The sequence below is a fragment of the Triturus cristatus genome, chromosome 1_2 (assembly GCF_964204655.1).
Source record: "Triturus cristatus chromosome 1_2, aTriCri1.1, whole genome shotgun sequence".
Lineage (NCBI taxonomy): Eukaryota > Metazoa > Chordata > Amphibia > Caudata > Salamandridae > Triturus > Triturus cristatus.
Genome location: NC_140580.1, coordinates 364,987,389 through 365,007,892, shown reverse-complemented (window position 1 = coordinate 365,007,892; position 20,504 = coordinate 364,987,389). Strand labels below are relative to the sequence as shown.

Sequence of the window (20,504 nt, the reverse complement as noted above, 5' to 3'; positions counted from 1 at the left end):
ATAGACTGCGCCCACCTGTGTGTCATCACTGCCATGCTTTCTGGCTGAAGGTCGAAGAAATCTTCGCCCATCCAGAAAAGCATGCGCAGCAGAGCCAAGGGCCATCCTCCCCCACCCCCTCAAAGCCCAGATTTACACATGTTTATTCACCGAGCAGCCAGCACAATTTATTGTCAGCTGCTTGGTGTTCCATCTTGAATTTTTTAAGCCCCCAGGGTGGCAGGGTGATGCCCATCTCGCCCCTGAGCACCAGCCGCCCCTGAGTATAAAATGCATTTATTCCTGCTAGGCATCCTTTGGCAGATACCTGACTCTAAGTAATAGCTTCATTTTCAGCTGTGGCATAAGTTTATAGCCATACATGTCTTTTTGGCCTCTTAATTTCAAATATGAAGAAACAGAACAAGATCAATCACTATAGCGAAATAAGCATGTGATTTACAAGGGAAGGGTGTCCAATTTGTATTTCTTGCACTACTACCTATATTGTCCACTGTACATTTGGTTTTGTGATAGGAAGGTGCTAGGTGTCATTGTTGGAATAGAGGCTACCTACACTCATTACATTTCCTATGACGATTACTTGTGTTGCTAGTCCTAGGACAGCACCACACAGTATAGCTGCACACTGAGTAGCGATGGGTCTGGTCTACTTGGGGCTGCTGAGCAGTTTTCTGAAACTAGAAGACAGTAGAGGTTGAGAGCCCTTTTTATTCCAATTAAAAAAGAGAAAGGCATACGTTAAAGATGCTAGCTTTCTAGTGGTCATTGTGAAGTGTTAAACTAAGCACATATCGCTAATTAGTTACTCCACTAAATGCATTACCTATTTGAAAAAGTCATTATTCCAGTAGGAAAATACTTTTAGATGAGTGACAAGGTAATGTATATAACTATTTTGTTTTTCTGTTTTAATTCTAGGATTGCAAGGATTGAGGGGCCTGGATGGCCCCCCACGTGTGACGGGATCAACAGGACCAGCTGGCCCACCCGGACCGACAGGCCCCAAAGGAGAACAAGGCATGATTGGGCCAAAAGGATCGATTGGTCCAAAAGGTCCAGAAGGACAAGTGGGACAAACAGGACCAATGGGACCAGTAGGGCCAAAAGGCGTAGCTGGTCCAGAAGGACCAATTGGGCCAATGAGACCAAAAAGATCAATTGGCCCACTAGGGCCAGAAGGGGCCACAGGAGCAGTGGGGCAAAAAGGTTCAACTAGAAACCAAGGTCTACCTGGACCAGCAGATCCACCTGGACTACCAGGGCCACCAGGACCAGCAGGGCCACCAGGACCAACAGGACCAGAAGGGCCTAATGGCACTCCTGGGTCAACAGGGCCAATGGGTCCAATGGGCTCTATGGGCCCACCAGGACCAACCGGACCGATGGGGCCACCTGGAGTAGCAGGACCAAAGGGAGAAGAAAGACCACGCAGAGAAACTGGGCCAGTGGGTCCGAAAGGTTTACCTGGATCTCCAGGACCAATGGGAGCAGCAGGCCCCAAAGGCTCAGTGATAGCCAAGGGCACAGCAGGCCCAAAAGGTGAACCAGGACCACTAGGGCCAGCAGGTGCAGTGGGGCCTAAAGGCTCAACTGGAGAAACAGGACCAGAAGGGCCAACAGGCTCAAAAGGTGAAATCGGGTCACCAGGCCCAAAAGGAGACCACGGACCTCTTGGCCAAAAAGGTGAGAAGGGAGAGTGTGGAGGCTATGGTAAGTGGAAGGCAGGTGGTTGGTAGTACGAGGTTAAAGGAGGCAACATTTCCCAGACACAGTTATACTTTAGTGGGAGAGGTTCCCAGTAATAGTTTGATTCCTGCATGCAGAAACTTACGGGGTGGTTGTGGTTTAATAGGACTAAGTACAGCAATGGTGGGAATTCAGTAGAAGAAAGACTCTGTGAAGTGTTTTTTTAGGGTTCCCAAAATGGTTTTGGCTTATTTGAAGATTATTTCCAGAATTGTTTTTCTATCAATTCAGGATATTTCACAGAGTGCTTCTGTTTCAGTGACAGAAGCATCACAAAAGTCTACTTTTTGATACACAGAATCATAGAAATATGTCTAATTCAGTGAGAGAAATTGTTAATGGATGGCTGTGCTTCATTGGGAGAGGACCCAAGAAGTAGTTGTGTCAGCTGCAGTAGATACATAGTTATGATTATGATGCACCTGGACACGATTGCCAGTGATTATTGCAGGCTGGTAGAACATAATCAAAACTGATGAACAGTCAGTCAACTGATGAACAGTCAGTCAACCAGTCACTCTTTGTAGTGGATTTTATTTCAAAATGACAACATTTTCTACCTCTCCCGATACTCATTGCTGTATTCAAGCTGAGAAGGCAGCTCTTACTGCTGAAATATGAGCAGCCTATGGTCACATGTTCAAACACTGACAGGAAGGACCAATCCGCCTTTCCTCCAGCCGAGGTCGATGCAATGAGTATTGTGGAGTTAAAAGTAGTTAGCAGTGTGACAGTCTGGTCGGCACTGACAAGCGCGGCCCGGTCTATCTCAAATGGCTGCAGAGGTCCCGGACCCTCACTGTGCCTCGTGTGGTGACAGAAATGCAAGTGGCCCGAGATTGAATTGGGCCCCCAAAAGACACCAGTTTGGTTGACGGATGACAGCAGTGAGAGAGCTCAGCTCACGCTACAACCTGTGCTCACCCTCAAATGTTGGAACAAGTCGTTCCGACATTTTAGGGTGAGCAGTTAACCACAAAGGTCACATGGTAGAAAGGAAAGGCCACGCATACAACTTACATACACACACTCGTCTTAACGAAATCGAAATTACCTTCCCCTCCGCTCCGAAAACAGATAAAGAGCAGTTGGAGAATAAAAGCCGTGGAGAGTGCTCAGTCCTTATTACTCTCGAAAGCTTTTATTCAAAATCGTCTTTTTGATTTTTATTATAAGTATAACTAACTCACTGATGGAACGTTCTTGCGCCCGGGCTCTTAGTGTCTGCAGACAGCGTGGCAAAGGTGTAAGCCGGAACTGGAAGATGTTGGATTTGGACTCCTCCCGCAGACTCCAGCCCACCAATCATTTAAAAAATAAGCAACTGGAAGAGACAGAAGTGACTGACACTTCCCCAAGTCTACATTTTTTAACCGGACTGCCCTGCCACCGGCCATTGAAATACATGGAGGGCTTATGACTTCCCCCTGGGCCGTGTGAATAATGCCCAAAATCAAACCCTATTTTGGCAGTGAAAAATAGACTGCGCCCACCTGTGTGTCATCACTGCCATGCTTTCTGGCTGAAGGTCGAAGAAATCTTCGCCCATCCAGAAAAGCATGCGCAGCAGAGCCAAGGGCCATCCTCCCCCACCCCCTCAAAGCCCAGATTTACACATGTTTATTCACCGAGCAGCCAGCACAATTTATTGTCAGCTGCTTGGTGTTCCATCTTGAATTTTTTTAAGCCCCCAGGGTGGCAGGGTGATGCCCATCTCGCCCCTGAGCACCAGCCGCCCCTGAGTATAAAATGCATTTATTCCTGCTAGGCATCCTTTGGCAGATACCTGACTCTAAGTAATAGCTTCATTTTCAGCTGTGGCATAAGTTTATAGCCATACATGTCTTTTTGGCCTCTTAATTTCAAATATGAAGAAACAGAACAAGATCAATCACTATAGCTAAATAAGCATGTGATTTACAAGGGAAGGGTGTCCAATTTGTATTTCTTGCACTACTACCAATATTGTCCACTGTACATTTGGTTTTGTTATAGGAAGGTGCTAGGTGTCATTGTTGGAATAGAGGCTACCTACACTCATTGCATTTCCTCTGATGGATTACTTGTGTTGATTCACACTGCATGTGGAACTAGTAGCGATGAGGCGCTAGTCCTAGGACAGCACCACGCAGTATAGCTGCACACTGAGTAGCGATGGGTCTGGTCTACTTGGGGCTGCTGAGCAGTTTTCTGAAACTAGAAGACAGTAGAGGTTGAGAGCCCTTTTTATTCCAATTAAAAAAGAGAAAGGCATACGTTAAAGATGCTAGCTTTCTAGTGGTCATTGTGAAGTGTTAAACTAAGCACATATCGCTAATTGGTTACTCCACCAAATGCATTACCTATTTGAAAAAGTCATTATTCCAGTAGGAAAATACTTTTAGATGAGTGACAAGGTAATGTATATAACTATTTTGTTTTTCTGTTTTAATTCTAGGATTGCAAGGATTGAGGGGCCTGGATGGCCCCCCACGTGTGACGGGATCAACAGGACCAGCTGGCCCACCCGGACCGACAGGCCCCATAGGAGAACAAGGCATGATTGGGCCAAAAGGATCGATTGGTCCAAAAGGTCCAGAAGGACAAGTGGGACAAACAGGACCAATGGGACCAGTAGGGCCAAAAGGCGTAGCTGGTCCAGAAGGACCAATTGGGCCAATGAGACCAAAAAGATCAATTGGCCCACTAGGGCCAGAAGGGGCCACAGGAGCAGTGGGGCAAAAAGGTTCAACTAGAAACCAAGGTCTACCTGGACCAGCAGATCCACCTGGACTACCAGGGCCACCAGGACCAGCAGGGCCACCAGGACCAACAGGACGAGAAGGGCCTAATGGCACTCCTGGGTCAACAGGGCCAATGGGTCCAATGGGCTCTATGGGCCCACCAGGACCAACCGGACCGATGGGGCCACCTGGAGTAGCAGGACCAAAGGGAGAAGAAAGACCACGCAGAGAAACTGGGCCAGTGGGTCCGAAAGGTTTACCTGGATCTCCAGGACCAATGGGAGCAGCAGGCCCCAAAGGCTCAGTGATAGCCAAGGGCACAGCAGGCCCAAAAGGTGAACCAGGACCACTAGGGCCAGCAGGTGCAGTGGGGCCTAAAGGCTCAACTGGAGAAACAGGACCAGAAGGGCCAACAGGCTCAAAAGGTGAAATCGGGTCACCAGGCCCAAAAGGAGACCACGGACCTCTTGGCCAAAAAGGTGAGAAGGGAGAGTGTGGAGGCTATGGTAAGTGGAAGACAGGTGGTTGGTAGTACGAGGTTAAAGGAGGCAACATTTCCCAGACACAGTTATACTTTAGTGGGAGAGGTTCCCAGTAATAGTTTGATTACTGCATGCAGAAACTTAAGGGGTGGTTGTGGTTTAATAGGACTAAGTACAGCAATGGTGGGAATTCAGTAGAAGAAAGACTCTGTGAAGTGTTTTTTTAGGGTTCCCAAAATGGTTTTGGCTTATTTGAAGATTATTTCCAGAATTGTTTTTCTATCAATTCAGGATATTTCACAGAGTGCTTCTGTTTCAGTGACAGAAGCATCACAAAAGTCTACTTTTTGATACACAGAATCATAGAAATATGTCTAATTCAGTGAGAGAAATTGTTAATGGATGGCTGTGCTTCATTGGGAGAGGACCCAAGAAGTAGTTGTGTCAGCTGCAGTAGATACATAGTTATGATTATGATGCACCTGGACACGATTGCCAGTGATTATTGCAGGCTGGTAGAACATAATCAAAACTGATGAACAGTCAGTCAACTGATGAACAGTCAGTCAACCAGTCACTCTTTGTAGTGGATTTTATTTCAAAATGACAACATTTTCTACCTCTCCCGATACTCATTGCTGTATTCAAGCTGAGAAGGCAGCTCTTACTGCTGAAATATGAGCAGCCTATGGTCACATGTTCAAACACTGACAGGAAGGACCAATCCGCCTTTCCTCCAGCCGAGGTCGATGCAATGAGTACTGCGGAGTTAAAAGTAGTTAGCAGTGTGACAGTCTGGTCGGCACTGACAAGCGCGGCCCGGTCTATCTCAAATGGCTGCAGAGGTCCCGGACCCTAACTGTGCCTCGTGTGGTGACAGAAATGCAAGTGGCCCGAGATTGAATTGGGCCCCCAAAAGACACCAGTTTGGTTGACGGATGACAGCAGTGAGAGAGCTCAGCTCACGCTACAACCTGTGCTCACCCTCAAACGTAGGAACAAGTCGTTCCGACATTTTAGGGTGAGCAGTTAACCACAAAGGTCACATGGTAGAAAGGAAAGGCCACGCATACAACTTACATACACACACTCGTCTTAACGAAATCGAAATTACCTTCCCCTCCGCTCCGAAAACAGATAAAGAGCAGTTGGAGAATAAAAGCCGTGGAGAGTGCTCAGTCCTTATTACTCTCGAAAGCTTTTATTCAAAATCGTCTTTTTGATTTTTATTATAAGTATAACTAACTCACTGATGGAACGTTCTTGCGCCCGGGCTCTTAGTGTCTGCAGACAGCGTGGCAAAGGTGTAAGCCGGAACTGGAAGATGTTGGATTTGGACTCCTCCCGCAGACTCCAGCCCACCAATCATTTAAAAAATAAGCAACTGGAAGAGACAGAAGTGACTGACACTTCCCCAAGTCTACATTTTTTAACCGGACTGCCCTGCCACCGGCCATTGAAATACATGGAGGGCTTATGACTTCCCCCTGGGCCGTGTGAATAATGCCCAAAATCAAACCCTATTTTGGCAGTGAAAAATAGACTGCGCCCACCTGTGTGTCATCACTGCCATGCTTTCTGGCTAAAGGTCGAAGAAATCTTCGCCCATCCAGAAAAGCATGCGCAGCAGAGCCAAGGGCCATCCTCCCCCACCCCCTCAAAGCCCAGATTTACACATGTTTATTCACCGAGCAGCCAGCACAATTTATTGTCAGCTGCTTGGTGTTCCATCTTGAATTTTTTTAAGCCCCCAGGGTGGCAGGGTGATGCCCATCTCGCCCCTGAGCACCAGCCGCCCCTGAGTATAAAATGCATTTATTCCTGCTAGGCATCCTTTGGCAGATACCTGACTCTAAGTAATAGCTTCATTTTCAGCTGTGGCATAAGTTTATAGCCATACATGTCTTTTTGGCCTCTTAATTTCAAATATGAAGAAACAGAACAAGATCAATCACTATAGCTAAATAAGCATGTGATTTACAAGGGAAGGGTGTCCAATTTGTATTTCTTGCACTACTACCAATATTGTCCACTGTACATTTGGTTTTGTTATAGGAAGGTGCTAAGTGTCATTGTTGGAATAGAGGCTACCTACACTCATTGCATTTCCTCTGATGGATTACTTGTGTTGATTCACACTGCATGTGGAACTAGTAGCGATGAGGCGCTAGTCCTAGGACAGCACCACGCAGTATAGCTGCACACTGAGTAGCGATGGGTCTGGTCTACTTGGGGCTGCTGAGCAGTTTTCTGAAACTAGAAGACAGTAGAGGTTGAGAGCCCTTTTTATTCCAATTAAAAAAGAGAAAGGCATACGTTAAAGATGCTAGCTTTCTAGTGGTCATTGTGAAGTGTTAAACTAAGCACATATCGCTAATTGGTTACTCCACCAAATGCATTACCTATTTGAAAAAGTCATTATTCCAGTAGGAAAATACTTTTAGATGAGTGACAAGGTAATGTATATAACTATTTTGTTTTTCTGTTTTAATTCTAGGATTGCAAGGATTGAGGGGCCTGGATGGCCCCCCACGTGTGACGGGATCAACAGGACCAGCTGGCCCACCCGGACCGACAGGCCCCATAGGAGAACAAGGCATGATTGGGCCAAAAGGATCGATTGGTCCAAAAGGTCCAGAAGGACAAGTGGGACAAACAGGACCAATGGGACCAGTAGGGCTAAAAGGCGTAGCTGGTCCAGAAGGACCAATTGGGCCAATGAGACCAAAAAGATCAATTGGCCCACTAGGGCCAGAAGGGGCCACAGGAGCAGTGGGGCAAAAAGGTTCAACTAGAAACCAAGGTCTACCTGGACCAGCAGATCCACCTGGACTACCAGGGCCACCAGGACCAGCAGGGCCACCAGGACCAACAGGACGAGAAGGGCCTAATGGCACTCCTGGGTCAACAGGGCCAATGGGTCCAATGGGCTCTATGGGCCCACCAGGACCAACCGGACCGATGGGGCCACCTGGAGTAGCAGGACCAAAGGGAGAAGAAAGACCACGCAGAGAAACTGGGCCAGTGGGTCCGAAAGGTTTACCTGGATCTCCAGGACCAATGGGAGCAGCAGGCCCCAAAGGCTCAGTGATAGCCAAGGGCACAGCAGGCCCAAAAGGTGAACCAGGACCACTAGGGCCAGCAGGTGCAGTGGGGCCTAAAGGCTCAACTGGAGAAACAGGACCAGAAGGGCCAACAAGCTCAAAAGGTGAAATCGGGTCACCAGGCCCAAAAGGAGACCACGGACCTCTTGGCCAAAAAGGTGAGAAGGGAGAGTGTGGAGGCTATGGTAAGTGGAAGACAGGTGGTTGGTAGTACGAGGTTAAAGGAGGCAACATTTCCCAGACACAGTTATACTTTAGTGGGAGAGGTTCCCAGTAATAGTTTGATTACTGCATGCAGAAACTTAAGGGGTGGTTGTGGTTTAATAGGACTAAGTACAGCAATGGTGGGAATTCAGTAGAAGAAAGACTCTGTGAAGTGTTTTTTTAGGGTTCCCAAAATGGTTTTGGCTTATTTGAAGATTATTTCCAGAATTGTTTTTCTATCAATTCAGGATATTTCACAGAGTGCTTCTGTTTCAGTGACAGAAGCATCACAAAAGTCTACTTTTTGATACACAGAATCATAGAAATATGTCTAATTCAGTGAGAGAAATTGTTAATGGATGGCTGTGCTTCATTGGGAGAGGACCCAAGAAGTAGTTGTGTCAGCTGCAGTAGATACATAGTTATGATTATGATGCACCTGGACACGATTGCCAGTGATTATTGCAGGCTGGTAGAACATAATCAAAACTGATGAACAGTCAGTCAACTGATGAACAGTCAGTCAACCAGTCACTCTTTGTAGTGGATTTTATTTCAAAATGACAACATTTTCTACCTCTCCCGATACTCATTGCTGTATTCAAGCTGAGAAGGCAGCTCTTACTGCTGAAATATGAGCAGCCTATGGTCACATGTTCAAACACTGACAGGAAGGACCAATCCGCCTTTCCTCCAGCCGAGGTCGATGCAATGAGTACTGCGGAGTTAAAAGTAGTTAGCAGTGTGACAGTCTGGTCGGCACTGACAAGCGCGGCCCGGTCTATCTCAAATGGCTGCAGAGGTCCCGGACCCTCACTGTGCCTCGTGTGGTGACAGAAATGCAAGTGGCCCGAGATTGAATTGGGCCCCCAAAAGACACCAGTTTGGTTGACGGATGACAGCAGTGAGAGAGCTCAGCTCACGCTACAACCTGTGCTCACCCTCAAATGTTGGAACAAGTCGTTCCGACATTTTAGGGTGAGCAGTTAACCACAAAGGTCACATGGTAGAAAGGAAAGGCCACGCATACAACTTACATACACACACTCGTCTTAACGAAATCGAAATTACCTTCCCCTCCGCTCCGAAAACAGATAAAGAGCAGTTGGAGAATAAAAGCCGTGGAGAGTGCTCAGTCCTTATTACTCTCGAAAGCTTTTATTCAAAATCGTCTTTTTGATTTTTATTATAAGTATAACTCACTCACTGATGGAACGTTCTTGCGCCCGGGCTCTTAGTGTCTGCAGACAGCGTGGCAAAGGTGTAAGCCGGAACTGGAAGATGTTGGATTTGGACTCCTCCCGCAGACTCCAGCCCACCAATCATTTAAAAAATAAGCAACTGGAAGAGACAGAAGTGACTGACACTTCCCCAAGTCTACATTTTTTAACCGGACTGCCCTGCCACCGGCCATTGAAATACATGGAGGGCTTATGACTTCCCCCTGGGCCGTGTGAATAATGCCCAAAATCAAACCCTATTTTGGCAGTGAAAAATAGACTGCGCCCACCTGTGTGTCATCACTGCCATGCTTTCTGGCTGAAGGTCGAAGAAATCTTCGCCCATCCAGAAAAGCATGCGCAGCAGAGCCAAGGGCCATCCTCCCCCACCCCCTCAAAGCCCAGATTTACACATGTTTATTCACCGAGCAGCCAGCACAATTTATTGTCAGCTGCTTGGTGTTCCATCTTGAATTTTTTTAAGCCCCCAGGGTGGCAGGGTGATGCCCATCTCGCCCCTGAGCACCAGCCGCCCCTGAGTATAAAATGCATTTATTCCTGCTAGGCATCCTTTGGCAGATACCTGACTCTAAGTAATAGCTTCATTTTCAGCTGTGGCATAAGTTTATAGCCATACATGTCTTTTTGGCCTCTTAATTTCAAATATGAAGAAACAGAACAAGATCAATCACTATAGCTAAATAAGCATGTGATTTACAAGGGAAGGGTGTCCAATTTGTATTTCTTGCACTACTACCAATATTGTCCACTGTACATTTGGTTTTGTTATAGGAAGGTGCTAGGTGTCATTGTTGGAATAGAGGCTACCTACACTCATTGCATTTCCTCTGATGGATTACTTGTGTTGATTCACACTGCATGTGGAACTAGTAGCGATGAGGCGCTAGTCCTAGGACAGCACCACGCAGTATAGCTGCACACTGAGTAGCGATGGGTCTGGTCTACTTGGGGCTGCTGAGCAGTTTTCTGAAACTAGAAGACAGTAGAGGTTGAGAGCCCTTTTTATTCCAATTAAAAAAGAGAAAGGCATACGTTAAAGATGCTAGCTTTCTAGTGGTCATTGTGAAGTGTTAAACTAAGCACATATCGCTAATTGGTTACTCCACCAAATGCATTACCTATTTGAAAAAGTCATTATTCCAGTAGGAAAATACTTTTAGATGAGTGACAAGGTAATGTATATAACTATTTTGTTTTTCTGTTTTAATTCTAGGATTGCAAGGATTGAGGGGCCTGGATGGCCCCCCACGTGTGACGGGATCAACAGGACCAGCTGGCCCACCCGGACCGACAGGCCCCATAGGAGAACAAGGCATGATTGGGCCAAAAGGATCGATTGGTCCAAAAGGTCCAGAAGGACAAGTGGGACAAACAGGACCAATGGGACCAGTAGGGCCAAAAGGCGTAGCTGGTCCAGAAGGACCAATTGGGCCAATGAGACCAAAAAGATCAATTGGCCCACTAGGGCCAGAAGGGGCCACAGGAGCAGTGGGGCAAAAAGGTTCAACTAGAAACCAAGGTCTACCTGGACCAGCAGATCCACCTGGACTACCAGGGCCACCAAGACCAGCAGGGCCACCAGGACCAACAGGACGAGAAGGGCCTAATGGCACTCCTGGGTCAACAGGGCCAATGGGTCCAATGGGCTCTATGGGCCCACCAGGACCAACCGGACCGATGGGGCCACCTGGAGTAGCAGGACCAAAGGGAGAAGAAAGACCACGCAGAGAAACTGGGCCAGTGGGTCCGAAAGGTTTACCTGGATCTCCAGGACCAATGGGAGCAGCAGGCCCCAAAGGCTCAGTGATAGCCAAGGGCACAGCAGGCCCAAAAGGTGAACCAGGACCACTAGGGCCAGCAGGTGCAGTGGGGCCTAAAGGCTCAACTGGAGAAACAGGACCAGAAGGGCCAACAGGCTCAAAAGGTGAAATCGGGTCACCAGGCCCAAAAGGAGACCACGGACCTCTTGGCCAAAAAGGTGAGAAGGGAGAGTGTGGAGGCTATGGTAAGTGGAAGACAGGTGGTTGGTAGTACGAGGTTAAAGGAGGCAACATTTCCCAGACACAGTTATACTTTAGTGGGAGAGGTTCCCAGTAATAGTTTGATTACTGCATGCAGAAACTTAAGGGGTGGTTGTGGTTTAATAGGACTAAGTACAGCAATGGTGGGAATTCAGTAGAAGAAAGACTCTGTGAAGTGTTTTTTTAGGGTTCCCAAAATGGTTTTGGCTTATTTGAAGATTATTTCCAGAATTGTTTTTCTATCAATTCAGGATATTTCACAGAGTGCTTCTGTTTCAGTGACAGAAGCATCACAAAAGTCTACTTTTTGATACACAGAATCATAGAAATATGTCTAATTCAGTGAGAGAAATTGTTAATGGATGGCTGTGCTTCATTGGGAGAGGACCCAAGAAGTAGTTGTGTCAGCTGCAGTAGATACATAGTTATGATTATGATGCACCTGGAAACGATTGCCAGTGATTATTGCAGGCTGGTAGAACATAATCAAAACTGATGAACAGTCAGTCAACTGATGAACAGTCAGTCAACCAGTCACTCTTTGTAGTTGATTATATTTCAAAATGACAACATTTTCTACCTCTCCCGATACTCATTGCTGTATTCAAGCTGAGAAGGCAGCTCTTACTGCTGAAATATGAGCAGCCTATGGTCACATGTTCAAACACTGACAGGAAGGACCAATCCGCCTTTCCTCCAGCCGAGGTCGATGCAATGAGTACTGCGGAGTTAAAAGTAGTTAGCAGTGTGACAGTCTGGTCGGCACTGACAAGCGCGGCCCGGTCTATCTCAAATGGCTGCAGAGGTCCCGGACCCTCACTGTGCCTCGTGTGGTGACAGAAATGCAAGTGGCCCGAGATTGAATTGGGCCCCCAAAAGACACCAGTTTGGTTGACGGATGACAGCAGTGAGAGAGCTCAGCTCACGCTACAACCTGTGCTCACCCTCAAATGTTGGAACAAGTCGTTCCGACATTTGAGGGTGAGCAGTTAACCACAAAGGTCACATGGTAGAAAGGAAAGGCCACGCATACATCTTACATACACACACTCGTCTTAACAAAATCGAAATTATCTTCCCCTCCGCTCCGAAAACAGATAAAGAGCAGTTGGAGAATAAAAGCCGTGGAGAGTGCTCAGTCCTTATTACTCTCGAAAGCTTTTATTCAAAATCGTCTTTTTGATTTTTATTATAAGTATAACTAACTCACTGATGGAACGTTCTTGCGCCCGGGCTCTTAGTGTCTGCAGACAGCGTGGCAAAGGTGTAAGCCGGAACTGGAAGATGTTGGATTTGGACTCCTCCCGCAGACTCCAGCCCACCAATCATTTAAAAATAAGCAACTGGAAGAGACAGAAGTGACTGACACTTCCCCACGTCTACATTTTTTAACCGGACTGCCCTGCCACCGGCCATTGAAATACATGGAGGGCTTATGACTCCTCCCTGGGCCGTGTGAATAATGCCCAAAATCAAACCCTATTTTGGCAGTGAAAAATAGACTGCGCCCACCTGTGTGTCATCACTGCCATGCTTTCTGGCTGAAGGTCGAAGAAATCTTCGCCCAGCCAGAAAAGCATGCGCAGCAGAGCCAAGGGCCATCCTTCCCCACCCCCTCAAAGCCCAGATTTACACATGTTTATTCACCGAGCAGCCAGCACAATTTATTGTTAGCTGCTTGGTGTTCCATCTTGAATTTTTTTAAACCCCCAGGGTGGCAGGGTGATGCCCATCTCGCCCCTGAGCACCAGCCGCCCCTGAGTATAAAATGCATTTATTCCTGCTAGGCATCCTTTGGCAGATACCTGACTCTAAGTAATAGCTTCATTTTCAGCTGTGGCATAAGTTTATAGCCATACATGTCTTTTTGGCCTCTTAATTTCAAATATGAAGAAACAGAACAAGATCAATCACTATAGCTAAATAAGCATGTGATTTACAAGGGAAGGGTGTCCAATTTGTATTTCTTGCACTACTACCAATATTGTCCACTGTACATTTGGTTTTGTTATAGGAAGGTGCTAGGTGTCATTGTTGGAATAGAGGCTACCTACACTCATTGCATTTCCTCTGATGGATTACTTGTGTTGATTCACACTGCATGTGGAACTAGTAGCGATGAGGCGCTAGTCTTAGGACAGCACCACGCAGCATAGCTGCACACTGAGTAGCGATGGGTCTGGTCTACTTGGGGCTGCTGAGCAGTTTTCTGAAACTAGAAGACAGTAGAGGTTGAGAGCCCTTTTTATTCCAATTAAAAAAGAGAAAGGCATACGTTAAAGATGCTAGCTTTCTAGTGGTCATTGTGAAGTGTTAAACTAAGCACATATCGCTAATTGGTTACTCCACCAAATGCATTACCTATTTGAAAAAGTCATTATTCCAGTAGGAAAATACTTTTAGATGAGTGACAAGGTAATGTATATAACTATTTTGTTTTTCTGTTTTAATTCTAGGATTGCAAGGATTGAGGGGCCTGGATGGCCCCCCACGTGTGACGGGATCAACAGGACCAGCTGGCCCACCCGGACCGACAGGCCCCATAGGAGAACAAGGCATGATTGGGCCAAAAGGATCGATTGGTCCAAAAGGTCCAGAAGGACAAGTGGGACAAACAGGACCAATGGGACCAGTAGGGCCAAAAGGCGTAGCTGGTCCAGAAGGACCAATTGGGCCAATGAGACCAAAAAGATCAATTGGCCCACTAGGGCCAGAAGGGGCCACAGGAGCAGTGGGGCAAAAAGGTTCAACTAGAAACCAAGGTCTACCTGGACCAGCAGATCCACCTGGACTACCAGGGCCACCAGGACCAGCAGGGCCACCAGGACCAACAGGACGAGAAGGGCCTAATGGCACTCCTGGGTCAACAGGGCCAATGGGTCCAATGGGCTCTATGGGCCCACCAGGACCAACCGGACCGATGGGGCCACCTGGAGTAGCAGGACCAAAGGGAGAAGAAAGACCACGCAGAGAAACTGGGCCAGTGGGTCCGAAAGGTTTACCTGGATCTCCAGGACCAATGGGAGCAGCAGGCCCCAAAGGCTCAGTGATAGCCAAGGGCACAGCAGGCCCAAAAGGTGAACCAGGACCACTAGGGCCAGCAGGTGCAGTGGGGCCTAAAGGCTCAACTGGAGAAACAGGACCAGAAGGGCCAACAGGCTCAAAAGGTGAAATCGGGTCACCAGGCCCAAAAGGAGACCACGGACCTCTTGGCCAAAAAGGTGAGAAGGGAGAGTGTGGAGGCTATGGTAAGTGGAAGACAGGTGGTTGGTAGTACGAGGTTAAAGGAGGCAACATTTCCCAGACACAGTTATACTTTAGTGGGAGAGGTTCCCAGTAATAGTTTGATTACTGCATGCAGAAACTTAAGGGGTGGTTGTGGTTTAATAGGACTAAGTACAGCAATGGTGGGAATTCAGTAGAAGAAAGACTCTGTGAAGTGTTTTTTTAGGGTTCCCAAAATGGTTTTGGCTTATTTGAAGATTATTTCCAGAATTGTTTTTCTATCAATTCAGGATATTTCACAGAGTGCTTCTGTTTCAGTGACAGAAGCATCACAAAAGTCTACTTTTTGATACACAGAATCATAGAAATATGTCTAATTCAGTGAGAGAAATTGTTAATGGATGGCTGTGCTTCATTGGGAGAGGACCCAAGAAGTAGTTGTGTCAGCTGCAGTAGATACATAGTTATGATTATGATGCACCTGGACACGATTGCCAGTGATTATTGCAGGCTGGTAGAACATAATCAAAACTGATGAACAGTCAGTCAACTGATGAACAGTCAGTCAACCAGTCACTCTTTGTAGTGGATTTTATTTCAAAATGACAACATTTTCTACCTCTCCCGATACTCATTGCTGTATTCAAGCTGAGAAGGCAGCTCTTACTGCTGAAATATGAGCAGCCTATGGTCACATGTTCAAACACTGACAGGAAGGACCAATCCGCCTTTCCTCCAGCCGAGGTCGATGCAATGAGTACTGCGGAGTTAAAAGTAGTTAGCAGTGTGACAGTCTGGTCGGCACTGACAAGCGCGGCCCGGTCTATCTCAAATGGCTGCAGAGGTCCCGGACCCTCACTGTGCCTCGTGTGGTGACAGAAATGCAAGTGGCCCGAGATTGAATTGGGCCCCCAAAAGACACCAGTTTGGTTGACGGATGACAGCAGTGAGAGAGCTCAGCTCACGCTACAACCTGTGCTCACCCTCAAATGTTGGAACAAGTCGTTCCGACATTTGAGGGTGAGCAGTTAACCACAAAGGTCACATGGTAGAAAGGAAAGGCCACGCATACATCTTACATACACACACTCGTCTTAACAAAATCGAAATTATCTTCCCCTCCGCTCCGAAAACAGATAAAGAGCAGTTGGAGAATAAAAGCCGTGGAGAGTGCTCAGTCCTTATTACTCTCGAAAGCTTTTATTCAAAATCGTCTTTTTGATTTTTATTATAAGTATAACTAACTCACTGATGGAACGTTCTTGCGCCCGGGCTCTTAGTGTCTGCAGACAGCGTGGCAAAGGTGTAAGCCGGAACTGGAAGATGTTGGATTTGGACTCCTCCCGCAGACTCCAGCCCACCAATCATTTAAAAATAAGCAACTGGAAGAGACAGAAGTGACTGACACTTCCCCACGTCTACATTTTTTAACCGGACTGCCCTGCCACCGGCCATTGAAATACATGGAGGGCTTATGACTCCTCCCTGGGCCGTGTGAATAATGCCCAAAATCAAACCCTATTTTGGCAGTGAAAAATAGACTGCGCCCACCTGTGTGTCATCACTGCCATGCTTTCTGGCTGAAGGTCGAAGAAATCTTCGCCCAGCCAGAAAAGCATGCGCAGCAGAGCCAAGGGCCATCCTTCCCCACCCCCTCAAAGCCCAGATTTACACATGTTTATTCACCGAGCAGCCAGCACAATTTATTGTTAGCTGCTTGGTGTTCCATCTTGAATTTTTTTAAACCCCCAGGGTGGCAGGGTGATGCCCATCTCGCCCCTGAGCACCAGCCGCCCCTGAGTATAAAATGCATTTATTCCTGCTAGGCATCCTTTGGCAGATACCTGACTCTAAGTAATAGCTTCATTTTCAGCTGTGGCATAAGTTTATAGCCATACATGTCTTTTTGGCCTCTTAATTTCAAATATGAAGAAACAGAACAAGATCAATCACTATAGCTAAATAAGCATGTGATTTACAAGGGAAGGGTGTCCAATTTGTATTTCTTGCACTACTACCAATATTGTCCACTGTACATTTGGTTTTGTTATAGGAAGGTGCTAGGTGTCATTGTTGGAATAGAGGCTACCTACACTCATTGCATTTCCTCTGATGGATTACTTGTGTTGATTCACACTGCATGTGGAACTAGTAGCGATGAGGCGCTAGTCCTAGGACAGCACCACGCAGCATAGCTGCACACTGAGTAGCGATGGGTCTGGTCTACTTGGGGCTGCTGAGCAGTTTTCTGAAACTAGAAGACAGTAGAGGTTGAGAGCCCTTTTTATTCCAATTAAAAAAGAGAAAGGCATACGTTAAAGATGCTAGCTTTCTAGTGGTCATTGTGAAGTGTTAAACTAAGCACATATCGCTAATTGCTTACTCCACCAAATGCATTACCTATTTGAAAAAGTCATTATTCCAGTAGGAAAATACTTTTAGATGAGTGACAAGGTAATGTATATAACTATTTTGTTTTTCTGTTTTAATTCTAGGATTGCAAGGATTGAGGGGCCTGGATGGCCCCCCACGTGTGACGGGATCAACAGGACCAGCTGGCCCACCCGGACCGACAGGCCCCATAGGAGAACAAGGCATGATTGGGCCAAAAGGATCGATTGGTCCAAAAGGTCCAGAAGGACAAGTGGGACAAACAGGACCAATGGGACCAGTAGGGCCAAAAGGCGTAGCTGGTCCAGAAGGACCAATTGGGCCAATGAGACCAAAAAGATCAATTGGCCCACTAGGGCCAGAAGGGGCCACAGGAGCAGTGGGGCAAAAAGGTTCAACTAGAAACCAAGGTCTACCTGGACCAGCAGATCCACCTGGACTACCAGGGCCACCAGGACCAGCAGGGCCACCAGGACCAACAGGACGAGAAGGGCCTAATGGCACTCCTGGGTCAACAGGGCCAATGGGTCCAATGGGCTCTATGGGCCCACCAGGACCAACCGGACCGATGGGGCCACCTGGAGTAGCAGGACCAAAGGGAGAAGAAAGACCACGCAGAGAAACTGGGCCAGTGGGTCCGAAAGGTTTACCTGGATCTCCAGGACCAATGGGAGCAGCAGGCCCCAAAGGCTCAGTGATAGCCAAGGGCACAGCAGGCCCAAAAGGTGAACCAGGACCACTAGGGCCAGCAGGTGCAGTGGGGCCTAAAGGCTCAACTGGAGAAACAGGACCAGAAGGGCCAACAGGCTCAAAAGGTGAAATCGGGTCACCAGGCCCAAAAGGAGACCACGGACCTCTTGGCCAAAAAGGTGAGAAGGGAGAGTGTGGAGGCTATGGTAAGTGGAAGACAGGTGGTTGGTAGTACGAGGTTAAAGGAGGCAACATTTCCCAGACACAGTTATACTTTAGTGGGAGAGGTTCCCAGTAATAGTTTGATTACTGCATGCAGAAACTTAAGGGGTGGTTTTGGTTTAATAGGACTAAGTACAGCAATGGTGGGAATTCAGTAGAAGAAAGACTCTGTGAAGTGTTTTTTTAGGGTTCCCAAAATGGTTTTGGCTTATTTGAAGATTATTTCCAGAATTGTTTTTCTATCAATTCAGGATATTTCACAGAGTGCTTCTGTTTCAGTGACAGAAGCATCACAAAAGTCTACTTTTTGATACACAGAATCATAGAAATATGTCTAATTCAGTGAGAGAAATTGTTAATGGATGGCTGTGCTTCATTGGGAGAGGACCCAAGAAGTAGTTGTGTCAGCTGCAGTAGATACATGGTTATGATTATGATGCACCTGGACACGATTGCCAGTGATTATTGCAGGCTGGTAGAACATAATCAAAACTGATGAACAGTCAGTCAACTGATGAACAGTCAGTCAACCAGTCACTCTTTGTAGTGGATTTTATTTCAAAATGACAACATTTTCTACCTCTCCCGATACTCATTGCTGTATTCAAGCTGAGAAGGCAGCTCTTACTGCTGAAATATGAGCAGCCTATGGTCACATGTTCAAACACTGACAGGAAGGACCAATCCGCCTTTCCTCCAGCCGAGGTCGATGCAATGAGTACTGCGGAGTTAAAAGTAGTTAGCAGTGTGACAGTCTGGTCGGCACTGACAAGCGCGGCCCGGTCTATCTCAAATGGCTGCAGAGGTCCCGGACCCTCACTGTGCCTCGTGTGGTGACAGAAATGCAAGTGGCCCGAGATTGAATTGGGCCCCCAAAAGACACCAGTTTGGTTGACGGATGACAGCAGTGAGAGAGCTCAGCTCACGCTACAACCTGTGCTCACCCTCAAATGTTGGAACAAGTCGTTCCGACATTTGAGGGTGAGCAGTTAACCACAAAGGTCACATGGTAGAAAGGAAAGGCCACGCATACATCTTACATACACACACTCGTCTTAACAAAATCGAAATTACCTTCCCCTCCGCTCCGAAAACAGATAAAGAGCAGTTGGAGAATAAAAGCCGTGGAGAGTGCTCAGTCCTTATTACTCTCGAAAGCTTTTATTCAAAATCGTCTTTTTGATTTTTATTATAAGTATAACTAACTCACTGATGGAACGTTCTTGCGCCCGGGCTCTTAGTGTCTGCAGACAGCGTGGCAAAGGTGTAAGCCGGAACTGGAAGATGTTGGATTTGGACTCCTCCCGCAGACTCCAGCCCACCAATCATTTAAAAATAAGCAACTGGAAGAGACAGAAGTGACTGACACTTCCCCACGTCTACATTTTTTAACCGGACTGCCCTGCCACCGGCCATTGAAATACATGGAGGGCTTATGACTCCTCCCTGGGCCGTGTGAATAATGCCCAAAATCAAACCCTATTTTGGCAGTGAAAAATAGACTGCGCCCACCTGTGTGTCATCACTGCCATGCTTTCTGGCTGAAGGTCGAAGAAATCTTCGCCCAGCCAGAAAAGCATGCGCAGCAGAGCCAAGGGCCATCCTTCCCCACCCCCTCAAAGCCCAGATTTACACATGTTTATTCACCGAGCAGCCAGCACAATTTATTGTTAGCTGCTTGGTGTTCCATCTTGAATTTTTTTAAACCCCCAGGGTGGCAGGGTGATGCCCATCTCGCCCCTGAGCACCAGCCGCCCCTGAGTATAAAATGCATTTATTCCTGCTAGGCATCCTTTGGCAGATACCTGACTCTAAGTAATAGCTTCATTTTCAGCTGTGGCATAAGTTTATAGCCATACATGTCTTTTTGGCCTCTTAATTTCAAATATGAAGAAACAGAACAAGATCAATCACTATAGCTAAATAAGCATGTGATTTACAAGGGAAGGGTGTCCAATTTGTATTTCTTGCACTACTACCAATATTGTCCACTGTACATTTGGTTTTGTTATAGGAAGGTGCTAGGTGTCATTGTTGGAATAGAGGCTACCTACACTCATTGCATTTCCTCTGATGGATTACTTGTGTTGATTCACACTGCATGTGGAACTAGTAGCGATGAGGCGCTAGTCCTAGGACAGCACCACGCAGTATAGCTGCACACTGAGTAGCGATGGGTCTGGTCTACTTGGGGCTGCTGAGCAGTTTTCTGAAACTAGAAGACAGTAGAGGTTGAGAGCCCTTTTTATTCCAATTAAAAAAGAGAAAGGCATACGTTAAAGATGCTAGCTTTCTAGTGGTCATTGTGAAGTGTTAAACTAAGCACATATCGCTAATTGGTTACTCCACCAAATGCATTACCTATTTGAAAAAGTCATTATTCCAGTAGGAAAATACTTTTAGATGAGTGACAAGGTAATGTATATAACTATTTTGTTTTTCTGTTTTAATT

General features: G+C 46.8%; 1 protein-coding gene across 1 annotated transcript in view; it reads left to right on the top strand.

Moving 5' to 3' along the window:
- The window catches only part of LOC146867374 (uncharacterized), a 196,720-nt gene that overhangs the window by 69,165 nt on the left and 107,051 nt on the right, over positions 1-20,504 (top strand). Inside the window, exons 3-8 of the mRNA XM_085604594.1 lie at positions 922-1,686; positions 4,187-4,951; positions 7,452-8,216; positions 10,717-11,481; positions 13,981-14,745; positions 17,245-18,009. Coding sequence (XP_085460720.1) covers positions 922-1,686; positions 4,187-4,951; positions 7,452-8,216; positions 10,717-11,481; positions 13,981-14,745; positions 17,245-18,009 — 4,590 coding nt within the window. The remainder of the gene's footprint in view (positions 1-921; positions 1,687-4,186; positions 4,952-7,451; positions 8,217-10,716; positions 11,482-13,980; positions 14,746-17,244; positions 18,010-20,504) is intronic.